We start from the raw sequence: 14,340 nt of genomic DNA, 5'->3' as shown, positions 1-14,340 counted from the left end.
CAGGGTGAAAGTAAAGTAAAACCTATGTGAAAAAGTTTTGGATTGTTTGGTTATTAGCCGTAAGGCCTTTACTTTAGCAAATTTAATTGTCCACTGTTTTGTGGGAAACAATGGGAATTTGTATTTTATCTTGTGAACGTTTTCGGATTCGGATTTTTACAGGGCAAACAATGGAGGATGCAGACTCTGAGCCAGACGACAAGGTAGGCCTAATCCACGTCATGTTTTTAGCAACCGCTTCTTCAATTGCCACTCATTGATGAAAGGCCTATATAAAACTCTAATGAAAGACATTTTTTAAGGTAAATTACCACCTTCAACCGAAGGAATATCAATCTGTTCACTATGATTTCAAAGAGATTCTTATAAATAAATCAAATATCCGTCTGCGGATGTTTAAGGTTTGTAAAACGTGTTTTCTGTCCTATCTGTTTCATATTAAATATTTGCTCGCGTAAACTTTAAAATAACCCTTCTTTAAACTTTTTTAGAAACAGTAGTATAGCAGTACTGGTACAAATCATTGAAGTTAGTGTTTGCGTAGACATTTCAGTCAGCATTTTGAAACCATTGTATCTGTTGAACAGAATGATGTCGACAAAGGAAGGAAAAGAAGAGAGTTCACGTTGAACTTTCAATGAATTACTTCTTTAAAACCTCAGCCTTGCTGGAAACACATGATTTTCTCATGGAACAAAAACCCTTCAATTTAAGAATAGGTTCGCTCTTCTTATAAAGCAAAACCTTTGCAGTAAAATAGATAGCACACGGATTAAATGGAGTGCTTTGTAACACCAAAACGAGTGGCAACTGAGCTTCAGCCAACTTGAACGTGACGGAAACTGAACTTGGCTGGAGTATTGATGCACATCATCCTGAGATGTTCTGAAACATTACATGGTGAGTGGTAGCACCGCGAAATCAAGTGATGTGCAACATTATGCCAGGGACTGGGAGCACTAAAAGAAAAGGTTGAAAACACTATTTTTGTTTTTTCGAGTCCTGTTTAGTGCAGAATTAGATGCCTTCTCTAAAGGTGACGTTCGTTTCCTCTCTATAAAGCCGGGGTATCAAACTCATTCCATGGAGTGCCAAGTGTCTGCAGGTTTTTGTCATTTATTTTCAATTAAGCCCGAGACAACCAGGTGAGGATAGTTCTTTACTAATTAGTGGGAGGAGGGAGGAGCAAAAACCCACAGAGGGAGGAGGGAGGAGCAAAAAAAACACAGACACTCAGTCCTCCATGGAATGAGTTTGACGTGCTTCTAACTCTTCTAAACACCATTATGAATCCTGTCTAGGGCAGAAGTATATCCCATTAACTGAAACGTCTTAATGTTTACCGTTGTTTCATGTGTTCGATTTGATATTAAATACCGTTTTGGCAGGCAAAGTCAAGCACAGGGTTCAAACCACCAGCAGTAATTGGCAGGTAATCTGCTGGAATTGTGGACTGTATTTTCCACTGATACTGTAGTCATGAATGTGGGTATGTCTGCTGTCCTCATTGAAGGTCAATTTGCCTAACGGTTTTCATATCCGTTCATCATGATCCATTACACCTCGTAGCACAACAAGCGTAATATTCTTTCTTCAAACATTTATACAACATTTGTGAAAGAACGTGGCAAACGAGGAAAAGCAAAGAGATTTAAACCAAAGACTTCCAATGAGTTCAATCCCTTTGTCTCTCTTTAGTTATCCTAATGAAAGATACTTACATTTTGAGCAACATATGAAGTTGGATTTACATTATTTTGGTGATATGAAATTGAAACGTCTTGCATACATTTCTTCTAATATATTTTGGGTGTATTTTGACACAGTTCTGAAATGACAGAGTGGATACAGATAGGTGTGAAAAAAAGATTGAAGAGTTGGAGCGGGAATCTAACCTTGGTGGGGAGAGGGATGACCTGTCTATAGTGGGTGGGTTACCGCTAGACCAAGGGCTCTGCACAACTTGCATACAATGCCTTTGGAAAGTGTTCAGACCCCTTGACTTCGTCCACATTTTGTTAGGTTACAGATATTCTAAAATGGATGAAATAGTTTGTTTTTTCCCTCATCAGTCTACACACAATATCCCTTTTTTTTACACATAAGAACAAAAAACTGATATCACATTTACATAAGTATTCAGACCCTTTACTCAGTACTTTGTTGAAGCACCTTTAACAACGATTACAGCCTAGAGCCTTCCTGGTTATGACGCTACAAGCTTGGCACACCAGAATTTGGGGAGTTTCTCCCATTCTTCTGTGCGGGATCCTCTCAAGCTCTGTCAGGTTGGATGGGGAGCATCGCTGCACAGCTATTTTCAGGTCTCTCCAATGATGTTTGATCGGGTTCAAGTCCGGGCTCTGGCTGGACCACTCAAGGACATTCAGAGACTTGTCTCGAAGCCACTCCTGCGTTGTCTTGGCTGTGTGCTTAGGGTCCAGCCTGAGGTTCTGAGCACTCTGGAGCAGGTTTTCCTCAAGGATCTCTCTGTACTTTGCTCCGTTCATCTTTCCCTCGATCTTGACCAGTCTCCCAGTCACTGCCGCTGAAAAACATCCACACAGCATGATGCTGAAACCACCTCAATCTTGGTTTCATCAGACCAGAGAATATTGTTTCTCATGGTCCGAGAGTATTTAGGTGCCTTTTGGCAAATTCCAAGTGGGCTGTCATGTGCCTTTTTCTGAGGAGTGGCTTCCATCTGGACACTCTACCATAAAGGACTAATTGGTGGAGTGCTGCATAGGCAGTTATCCTTCTGTAAGCTTCTCCAATCTCCACAGAGGAACTCTAGAGCTCTGTCAGAGTGACCATCGGGTTCTTGGTCACCTCCCAATCTCTCTCGATTGCTCAGTTTGGCCGGGGGCGGCCAGCTCTAGGAAGAGACTTGGTGGTTTCAAACTTTTTCCATTTAAGAATAATGGAGGCCACTGTGTTTTGGGGACCTTCAATGCTGCAGAAATGTTTTGGTACCCTTCACCAGATCTGTGCCTCGACACAATCTAGTTTCGGACCTCAACTGACAATTCCTTCGACCTCATGGCTTGATTTTTGCTCTGACATGCACTGTCAACTTTATATAGACAGTTGTATGGCTTTTCAAAATCTTATCTAATTAATTGAATTTACCACAGGTGGACTCCAATCGAGTTGTAAAACGATCTCAAGGATGATCAATTGTAACAGGATGCACCTGAGCTCAATTTCGAGTATAACAGCAAAGGGTTTGAATACTTATGTAAATAAGGAATTTCAGTTTTTTTGTCTTTAACACATTTGCTAAAATTACAAAAAAATGTTTTTTGCTTAGTCATTGTGGGTTATTGGGTGTAGATTGCTGAGGAAATTGTTTTATTTAATCCATTATAGAATAAGGCTTTAATTTACCAAATGTGGAAAAAGTCAAGGGATCTGAATACTTTTCGAATGCACATTTTTTTTCCCGCCCATTTCAATGTAACCCAGAATAATTTCTTAGTATATATGGTACATATCAACGAAATGTACCATCTTACTGCCCCTCCTGTTTCTAATCTGTTCAATTAAAGCATAATAAGGCCCTTATCATCAATCAATAGGGCTGTAAACCATTTGTGTTTCTCATACAACTATGGTGTTGAAATACAGTTTGTTGATTCTGCCTTTCACATGCACTGAAACCCCAAAAAGTGTTTTCACAGCACTCTCAAAAACACCAATATTCAGGTTGAAGTACCACTTTGGGTGTTTCTGAGTACTACATTTCTGTTTTAAAACACAATCTGAGTATTAAAACACTTACATTTGGTTTACATTTCAACACCCTCCAAACACCAGATATCAGCTTAGGTGCACTACTTTTTATGGTTTCATTACACAATCATGTTGTTTTAATACTTTACATTTTTACAGTGCGGTGTTAGAGCACCAGTGTCTAATCCCTGTGTTGCTATCATAGAAATAGAATCACTAGAGAGGTTTTTCCCGTTCAAGTCAATGGGTCTGAAATTCGTGGACCGGTGTCCATTTTAGAAGTGATTCTATGTCTATGGTTGCCATATCCTACCACAGGACCCAGTCTTCGTCAGTAAGCTGTTGGAGTACCTCAATATGAACCCCTTCAGTGATGAGCCAGATGCCCAGATGGAGGTTGATGGTGCTGGGGCAGCAGGCGGCCCCTCTATTGAGGGCCAGAGAACAGTGGGTCTGGAGAATGTGAGAAGCAGGACCACACAGGGCCAGGTGCCTGTACCACACCCATGGGAGGAGAGGAACATGGCCATAGGAGGAGAGGATAGATCTCCAGACCAACCAATGGATGTCCAGGCTTCTGAATCCATGGTAGACTCCGATGTGGAGAGGTGGATCCACGGTACCAAAGCTCCTCCTCCTCTGGAGGCTGAGACAGACCTCTTGGCAGATAAACCACAGAAGAAGAATCTCCTAGCAGAGCCACAGAAACAGGACATGCGACTCCAGGAGGAGGAGGAGGTGGTGCATATGGGGGTCAAAGCTTACTCAAAGGCACATCGAGGGAAAAACCACCTCGGCGACTTTGGCTACATCATTACAGACACAGCGTGAGTATGCTGAAGATTATACTTGCTGCTATTTACCAAACATAATGTATGCATTTATACTTTAACTTCACAATGAGCAGTTATCGCCAGCTCTGTGTGTTTCCTATTTTCTCTTCACCTCATAATTTTTTATCGTTGGGCATACTGTGGTTAAAATAGGCCTGAAGCAATCTGTGTTGCCTAAATTCATGCTACTGTTGAAAAAGCATACATCTTTGAAAACAACACCGACATATACAAACTTTTTCTTTTTTATAGAGACTGATCGCTTCATATCCTTGGTGGTGCACTTGGTCACAATAGCTATAGCGATTAGTCCTTCAGTGTGCGGGTATTACCGCACTGAATTACAGTGTTCATGATGATATGGTGTCAGCAAAGGGCCTCCACTCGGCTCAGCCTCACATCGCAAGATAGGTTTCTATCGACTGTGTTTCGCCTGTGGCACTTTCTCAAGTCCCTTTCTGGCGTGATCAGGGAGAGTGTCAGAGCGCTGTCCTTTACCTGTTCAACAGCACGCCTCTCGCTTTCTTGGGGAGGGGCGCTCGCCACCGGCCATCCGGGCTTGACATCTCAGAAACCCCACTGCGTGCGCCCACACTCGCGAGCATACACACACAGTCAGGGGGAGACAAGAGGAACAGTTCACCTTCCAGACATACTTTTCTCTCTCTCTCTTCCTTCTTCTCCTCCCCCTGTTCCTGCATCCCCAGCCCGATGCTGCTGTAGCTAGCAGGAGCCTGCCTACTGTGGTCTCCAGAGTTTGCTGCAGACCTGATGATTGTGCAGTTGTTATACCCATCTCCTTCCCCACCCGCAGTGGGGCCAGGCTAACTTGCTTATCTGACAGCTCCTGACATTGTGGTGGGGGGATGGGAGGAAGGATTGGGATGAGATGGGGGGGAAGAGGAGAGAGAGAACCAAGAGGAAAAGTGCTAGCATCAACAACCAAGTCACTCCTAGAGCTCTCCAGTTATTAGAAATACCGCAGAGGGAGCCGAACGTGTCTGGAATCACTTGGTTGAATCTTTAACTTTCAAAAGCTCTCAAAACAGAAAAAGAGATCTTCACTTTCTTAAAGGTAGAGTAAATCGAGCGCCTCATGGTGATAAATGTAATAACGTTATTAGAGGATGTTACAATTATGTGTAAACAGGCCAGTAAACTATCTTAGGATGCACATCAGTTTAGATTAACAATTGTGTGTATTGTTATTGGTTGGCATGGTCATTTTTAGCCCAATATTATCTTAGTATTACAATAGTCCTTAAAACCTTTAAAGGCAAAACATATGACAAAAGACCCCCCAAAAAGCTAGACAAATTCAAATTGTGTACCCAGATTACGCAAAATTTAAACACTATTTTGTGCAGCCTACATACTGTACTGTGCCTTCAGAAAGTATTCACACCCTTTGACTTTTTCTCGATTTTGTTCTTACACCCTGCATTTAAAATGGATTACATTTAGATTTTGTGTCACTGATCGACACACAATACCCCATAATGTCAAAGTGAAATGATGTTTTTAGAAATGTTAATGAAAAATGGAACACTAAAATGTCTATTCTACCCTTTTGTTATGGCAAACCTAAATAAGTTCAGGAGTACAAATGTGCTTAACAAGTCACATAATAAGTTGGAAAGATGGACTCTGTGTGCAACAATGGTGTTTAACATAGTTTTTAAATGACTACCCCATCACTGTACCCCACACATACAATTATCTGTAAGGTCCCTCAGTCGACCAATGAATTTCAAGCAGAGATTCAACCAAAAGACCAGGGAGGTTTTCCAATGATTCACAAAGAAGATATCTATTGGTATAAATTATTATTTTAAAATTAAACAGACTTTGAATATCCCATTGAGTATGGTGCAGTTATTAACTGGGGCGGCAGGTAGCCTAGTGGTAAGAGTGTTGAGCCAGTAAATGCAAGGTTGCTAGATCGAATCCCTGAGCTGACTAGGTAAAAAATCTGTTATTCTGCCCTGCACAGCTTGAAGAGAGCTTGAAGAATGTTTGAAATATTGTGCAATCCAGAAATTGTAAAAGCTCTTAGAGACTTACCCAGAAAGAGTCACAGCTGTAATCGCTGCCAAAGGTGATTCTAACATGTATTGACTCAGGGGGTTGAATACTTGTCTAATTGAGAAATATATATTTTTTTCTCCAATTATTTTTTTTTTTATGTTAGCATGTTTCTAACACTTTGACATTACAGAGTTTTTTGTGTAGATCATTGACAACAACAAAAAGGAAAATTACAACCATTTGAATCCCACTTTGTAACACTACAAAATATGGAAAAAGTCAAGGGGTGTGAATACTTTCTGAAGGTAGTGTATATATAACCTTTAACTCCAACGATCTGTGTCCCTGTCATTTCCTGCATACAGAGCTGCCTACCGAATGCTTTGCTTGCTCTGGCTAAGTCCAAAATGACAACCTATTCCTTGCACAGTGCCCACTTTTGACCAGGTCCCAAAAGTCTGGTCAAAAATAGTGCACTATGTAGGGAATAGGGGGCCATGTGGGATGCAGACTCTGTTTCCTTGGGTGATTTCCTCACTGTGTGAGAGAGCAGCCACTGGACTGAGCTCAGATGGAGCATGGCTTTATCATAGAGCCATTACACTTTCACACATCCATTACATTTTCACATTATTACTCGTGTGTGTGTGTGTGTGTGTGTGTGTGTGTGTGTGTGTGTGTGTGTGTGTGTGTGTGTGTGTGTGTGTGTGTGTGTGTGTGTGTGTGTGTGTGTGTGTGTGTGTGTGTGTGTGTGTGTGTGTGTGTGTGTGTGTGTGTGTGTGTGTGTGTGTGTGTGTGTGAGAGAGAGTGAAGAACGCCTATATGATACAGTCATTACACCTCGCGCAGGTTCCATTTGCACCTTACTGCTTGTCTCATTGCTGGAAAATGCAGGTTATTTACCAAGCCAGAAGAGGCACCTGATCCCTATTCCACTGGTGCAAGGCTGTTTGTGTGTGTGCTTGCGTTTGTGTGCCTGCATGCATGCACATCTATAATATGCGTGTGTGTGCACATCTATACATTGTGTATGTATGCGTGCTTGGTTGTGTGTGTCTTGTTAGTTTATGTACATGTCAGTGGCTTGTGGAAACCCAGATATGCCAATAGGGCTGGTTGCTGCCGGTTCTGTGACTGGTTGATTGTAATATAAAGGCGCTTCATGTCTGATACCGTGCTTTCTCTCTGTCTGCCCTCCCCCCCAGCTCCCTCACCTCTGACCAGGGCCTGGACCTGATGGAACATGTGGGTCGGAGGATCAACCTCCATGTGGCCAACATTCTCCACCTCTCGTATGTATTACAGGACACACAGGACCCATATGCACTAATGCACACACACCTTGTGTTTTATTGTTGTCGAAAAGTGGGACTGGAAAGTATTGTCGACATAACCTTCAAACCAGGGGTGTCAAACTCCTTTGTACATGATTGATCAGTGAAGGTTATTGATTGGGTAGAAACTCCCCTCATCTGGTTGTCTAGGTCTTCAAGAGGAAATCTGCATTTTAAACAATAACAACGTGAAAACCAAGCCACTGTTTTGATGAACAGCTCGAGCTCGATGTGGCTGGATAAATATAACCTCTCTGAAATTCTTAGAAGGAGCTATGGATGAAAGGACTGACCATCTATGAAACCGAAATGATGGTTCAAACGATGTTTTGAAGCTGTGTTTGTTTACAGGTACTTTGTTTACATTACATTCATTTGCGTAAAACAAGCTTATATTTTGGTTTCAGGTGGGGTAAGAAAGATTCACTAAGCTCATGAGGCATTTTATAAATCATATTCTTCTAGAATCAATGGCTATATATCCTTGCTTTAAAGTCCTGAAATGGATGTAGCAACTGCAGAAAAGCAGCAGACACGCGGCCCTCTGGGAATTACGTTTGACACCCCTTGTCTAAAATAAAAGACCATTTAAAATTCTGAAGAGGAAGATGTTTTTTTCTTCTTCTCCAGTGTAAAGCTCAGGGAACCGAATAAAGGTTTCCAGGACTCCAGAAACGGGAAGCACTGTGTGTGAAGGAAGCACTGTGTGTGAAGCTGCCCCTGCAGTGCAGTAGCGGAGTGCGTAGCCTTCTTATTCCGACCTTTTGTGTGTTTGTGTTCCTCTGGAAAGAGAAATCAGCTCTAATTACCTCCACATACTGTATGGGATGCTTCCCAAATGGAAGACTATTCCCTATATATTGCACGACATTTGATCAGGTCATATTCTGGATTGAATTCTGTTGGGTTCACATCAAAAATCAAATCAAATTGTGTTAGTCACATGCGCTGAATACAACACCTTACAGTGAAATGCTTACTTACGAGCCCCTAACTAACAATGCAGCTTCAAAAAATAAGTAATTAAAGAGGAGCAGTAAAAAAAATAACAATATATACAGGGGGGTGCCGGTACAGAGTCAATGTGCGGAGGCACTGGTTAGTTGAGGTAGTATGTACATGTAGGTAGAGTTATTTGAAGTGATTATGCATAGATGACAACAGAGTGGTGTGGGGAGGGGGGCACGTGAATAGTCTGGGTAGCCATTTGACTAGATGTTCAGGAGTCTTATGGCCTGGGGGTAGAAGCTGTTTAGAAGCCTCTTGGACCTAGACTTGGCGCTCTAGTACCGCTTGCCGTGTGGTAGCAGAGAGAACAGTCTAGAACAGTTAATATGAGCCATGACCTGCCTTTCAAAGCACTTCATGGCTACAGACGTGAGTGCTATGGGTCGGTAGTAATTTAGGAAGGTTCTTGGGCACACTAAGGTGGTCTGCCAAAAAACATGTTGGTATTACAGACTTGGACAGAGAGAGGCTGAAAATGTCAGTGAAGACACTTGCTAGTTGGTCAGCGCATACACGCAGTACACGTCCTGGTAAACCGTCTAGCCCTGCGGCCTTGTGAATGTTGACCTGTCTAAAGGTCTTACTCACATTGGCTGGGGAGAGCATGATCACACAGTCTTCCGGTACAGCTGGTGCTCTCATGCATGTTTCAGTGTTATTTGCTTCGAAGCGAGCATAGAAGTAGTTTAGCTCGTCCGGGAAGGCTTGTGTCACTGGGCAGCTCTTAGCTGGGCTTCCCTGCCACATCACTGCCTTATTGTTGTTGATGGCTCTAAACACATTTAAAAACGATCATGGTTCTTAATAATATTATCTTTTTTTGTGGAAACACATGAGAAACACACACGTTCACACGCGCAAGTACATAAGTATGCACACACACACAAACGCTCCCTAAAACACTTCTGTGAGCAGGCCTTTCTAATCGACCTGGCCCGTGTGTCCTGGAAGGACATTGACCTCATCCCGTCAGTTGAGGATGCCTGGTCATTCTTTAAAAGTAACTTCCTCACCATTTTGGATAAGCATGCTCCGTTCAAAAAATGCAGAACCAAGAACAGATACAGCCCTTGGTTCACTCCAGACCTGACTGCCCTCGACCAGCACAAAAACATCCTGTGGCGGACTGCAATAGCATCGAATAGCCCCCGTGATATGCAACTGTTCAGGGAAGTCAGGAACCAATACACGCAGTCAGTCAGGAAAGCTAAGGCCAGCTTCTTCAGGCAGAAGTTTGCATCCTGTAGCTCCAACTCCAAAAAGTTCTGGGACACTGTGAAGTCCATGGAGAACAAGAGCACCTCCTCCCAGCTGCCCACTGCACTGAGGCTAGGAAACACGGTCTCCACCGATAAATCCATGATTATCGAAAACTTCAATAAGCACTTCTCAACGGCTGGCCATGCCTTCCGCCTGGCTACTCCAACCTCGGCCAACAGCTCCGCCCCCCCGTAGTTCCTCACCCAAGCCTCTCCAGGTTCTCCTTTACCCAGATCCAGATAGCAGATGTTCTGAAAGAGCTGCAAAACCTGGACCCGTACAAATCAGCTGGGCTTGACAATCTGGACCCGCTATTTCTGAAACTATCTGCCGCCATTGTCGCAACCCCTATTACCAGCCTGTTCAACCTCTCTTTCATATCGTCTGAGATCCCCAAGGATTGAAAGCTGCCGCAGTCATCCCCCTCTTCAAAGGGGAGACACCCTGGACCCAAACTGCTATAGACCTATATCCATCCTGCCCTGCCTATCTAAGGTCTTCGAAAGCCAAGTCAACAAACAGGTCACTGACCATCTCGAATCCCACCGTACCTTCTCCGCTGTGCAATCTGGTTTCCGAGCCGGTCACGGGTGCACCTCAGCCACACTCAAGGTACTAAATGATATCATAACCGCCATCGATAAAAGACAGTACTGTGCAGCCGTCTTCATCGACCTCGCCAAGGCTTTCGACTCTGTCAATCACCAAATTCTTATCGGCAGACTCAACAGCCTCGGTTTTTCGGATGACTGCCTTGCCTGGTTCACCAATTACTTTGCAGACAGAGTTCAGTGTGTCAAATCAGAGGGCATGCTGTCCGGTCCTCTGGCAGTCTCTATGGGGGTGCCACAGGGTTCAATTCTCGGGCCGACTCTTTTCTCTGTATATATCAATGATGTTGCTCTTGCTGCGGGCGATTCCCTGATCCACCTCTACGCAGACGACACCATTCTATATACTTTCGGCCCGTCATTGGACACTGTGCTATCCAACCTCCAAACGAGCTTCAATGCCATACAGCACTCCTTCCGTGGCCTCCAACTGCTCTTAAACGCGAGTAAAACCAAATGCATGCTTTTCAACCGATCGCTGCCTGCACCCGCATGCCCGACTAGCATCACCACCCTGGATGGTTCCAACCTTGAATATGTGGACATCTATAAGTACCTAGGTGTCTGGCTAGACTGCAAACTCTCCTTCCAGACTCACATCAAACATCTCCAATCAAAAATCAAATCCAGAGTCGGCTTTCTATTCCGCAACAAAGCCTCCTTCACTCACGCTGCCAAGCTTACCTAGTAAAACTGACTATCCTACCGATCCTCGACTTCGGCGATGTCATCTACAAAATGGCTTCCAACACTCTACTCAGCAAACTGGATGCAGTCTACCACAGTGCCATCCGTTTTGTCACTAAAGCACCTTATACCACCCACCACTGCGACTTGTATGCTCTAGTCGGCTGGCCCTCACTACATATTCGTCGCCAGACCCACTGGCTCAGGTCATCTACAAGTCCATGCTAGGTAAAGCTCCGCCTTATCTCAGTTCACTGGTCACGATGGCAACACCCATCCGTAGCACGCGCTCCAGCAGGTGTATCTCACTGATCATCCCTAAAGCCAACACCTCATTTGGCCGCCTTTCGTTCCAGTACTCTGCTGCCTGTGACTGGAACGAATTGCAAAAATCGCTGAAGTTGGAGACTTTTATCTCCCTCTCCAACTTCAAACATCAGCTATCCGAGCAGCTAACCGATCGCTGCAGCTGTACATAATCTATAGGTAAATAGCTCACCCTTTTTCACCTACCTCATTCCCATACTGTTTTTATACTGTTTTTATTTATTTACTTTTCTGCTCTTTTGCACACCAATATCTCTACCTGTACATGCCCATCTGATCATTTATCACTCCAGTGTTAATCTGCAAAATTGTATTATTCGCCTACCTCCTCATGCCTTTTGCACACATTGTATATAGACTGCCCATTTTTTTCTACTGTGTTATTGACTTGCTAATTGTTTACTCCATGTGTAACTCTGTGTTGTCTGTTCACACTGCTATGCTTTATCTTGGCCAGGTCGCAGTTGCAAATGAGAACTTGTTCTCAACTAGCCTACCTGGTTAAATAAAGGTGAAATAAAAATAAAAATAAATAAAAAACACGGACACCTGCACTCACACACATGTGCGCACACACACTCACTCACACAGAATCCCACTGGAGAGAGATAGCAGTGTTAATGTTTTATTGACTAGGTGAACTATCCTTGAACCCAGCTAGTTTCTCATGGTAGTTCTGTGCTGCTGGAACCAGGCCATAGGAGGCAGAGAAGACATGTACAAACTGAGTCTGATAAGCCTTTCAAGCCTCTACTCCAGGAGAAGGCAAGTCTGGTTACTTCTCACAGAACAGTATCATATGAAAGATGCCAGAGACGCAAACAGTATGCCTTGTTTCTATAAATTCAGGCTATTCAGGTGCTTAGTACCATTATTTGTGAGTTGAAGATGACATTATCGACATTGTGGTCCTGTGTGTCTCAGTACAAGCATGGCACTTGCATTGCCAAGGACCCGCTGGGGCCAATGATATAGAAATGAAATGAATGCACGCGTGACTGTAAATCGCGTTGGACAAAAGAGGTTGCTTAATATATATATATATATAATCTGAACAAAAATATAAACGCAACATTCAACAATTTCAATTATTTTACTGAGTTACAGTTCATGTAAGGAAATCAGTCAATTGAAATGCATTCATTAGGCAGTAATCTATGGATATCACATGACTGGGCAGGGGCTCAGCCATGGGTGGGCCTCGGTGTGCATAGGCCCACCCACTCGGGAGCCAGGCCCAGCCAGTTAGAATGAGTTTTTCTCCACAAAAGGGCTTTATTACAGACAGAAATACTCAGTATTACTCAGCTGTCAGGGTGGCTGGTCTCAGATGATCCCGCAGGCGAAGAAGCTGGATGTCCTGGGCTGGCGTGGTCACACATAGTCTGTGGTTGTAAGGCAAAATGACATTGGACACGGCTTATGGTAGATAAATTATTACTACATTCTCTGGCAACAGATCTGGTGGATATTCCTGCAGTCACCATTCCAATTGCATGCTCCTTCATAACTTGATATATTTTTGGCATTGTGTTGTGTGACAAAACTGCACATTTTAGAGTGGCCTTTTATTGCCCCCAGCACAAGGTGCACCTGTGTAATTATCAAGCTGTTTAACTTCTTTACGGATGATTGGGACGCTAGCATCCTACCTCGACAACATCCTGTGAAATTGAAGAGCGCGAAATTCAAATGACAAAAATTGTAATATTAAACATTCACGAAAATACAAGTGTCATACACCATTTAAAAGCTTAACTTCTTGTTAATCTAGCCCCTTTGTCAGATTCCAAAAGGGCTTTACAGCGAAAGCACACCATGCGATTATCTAAGGACAGCACCCCGCACACAAAAGCATTACATACATTTCCAACCAAGCAGAGGCGTCACGAAAGTCAGATAAAATAAATCACTTACCTTTGAAGATCTTCATCTGGTTGCAATCACAAGGGTCCCAGGTACATAACAAATGGTCCTTTTGTTCGATAAAGTCCTTCTTTATATCCCAAAAAAAGTCAGTTTCATTGGAGCGCTTGACTCAGTAATCCACCGGTTTCCCTCATTCAAAATGCATACAAATTAATCCCGTAAATTACCAATAAACTTCTTCCAAACATATCAAACAACGTTCCTAATCAATCCTCAGGTACTCTAATAAGTAAATAAACGATAAAAGTTAAGACAGAGAATAACGGAGACCATTACTGGAGATAAATAACGAAGTACGCGCCACAAACACTACAGCCAAAATGGAAGCCACTTACTAAAACTACAAATTCTAGCTAGTTTTTCAAAAAACAAGCCTAAAACTCTTTCTAAAGACTGTTGACCTAGTTGACCTGTTGATCTAGTGGAAGTCCTAGGAACTGCAATCTGGGAGGTGTTCCTTTTATATTCCCATCCACAGCCATAGTAATCAGGGGTGAGCTGTAAAAAGCCAATTCTGGATGGATTGTCCTCAGGTTTTCGCCTGCTATATCAGTACTGTTATACTCATAGGCATTATTTTAACAGTTT

General features: G+C 43.1%; 1 protein-coding gene across 2 annotated transcripts in view; it reads left to right on the top strand.

Moving 5' to 3' along the window:
* LOC118361537 (receptor-type tyrosine-protein phosphatase N2-like) overlaps window positions 1-14,340 on the top strand; it is a 263,321-nt gene that overhangs the window by 101,294 nt on the left and 147,687 nt on the right. For both annotated transcript variants that reach the window (XM_035741548.2, XM_035741546.2), the window contains 3 exons: window positions 163-203; window positions 4,054-4,562; window positions 7,802-7,888. In XM_035741548.2, coding sequence (XP_035597441.1) covers window positions 163-203; window positions 4,054-4,562; window positions 7,802-7,888 — 637 coding nt within the window. The remainder of the gene's footprint in view (window positions 1-162; window positions 204-4,053; window positions 4,563-7,801; window positions 7,889-14,340) is intronic.

The sequence above is a fragment of the Oncorhynchus keta genome, chromosome 28 (genome assembly GCF_023373465.1).
Source record: "Oncorhynchus keta strain PuntledgeMale-10-30-2019 chromosome 28, Oket_V2, whole genome shotgun sequence".
In the NCBI taxonomy this organism is placed as follows: Eukaryota; Metazoa; Chordata; class Actinopteri; order Salmoniformes; family Salmonidae; genus Oncorhynchus; species Oncorhynchus keta.
This window is presented reverse-complemented; position numbering and strand designations above follow the sequence as displayed.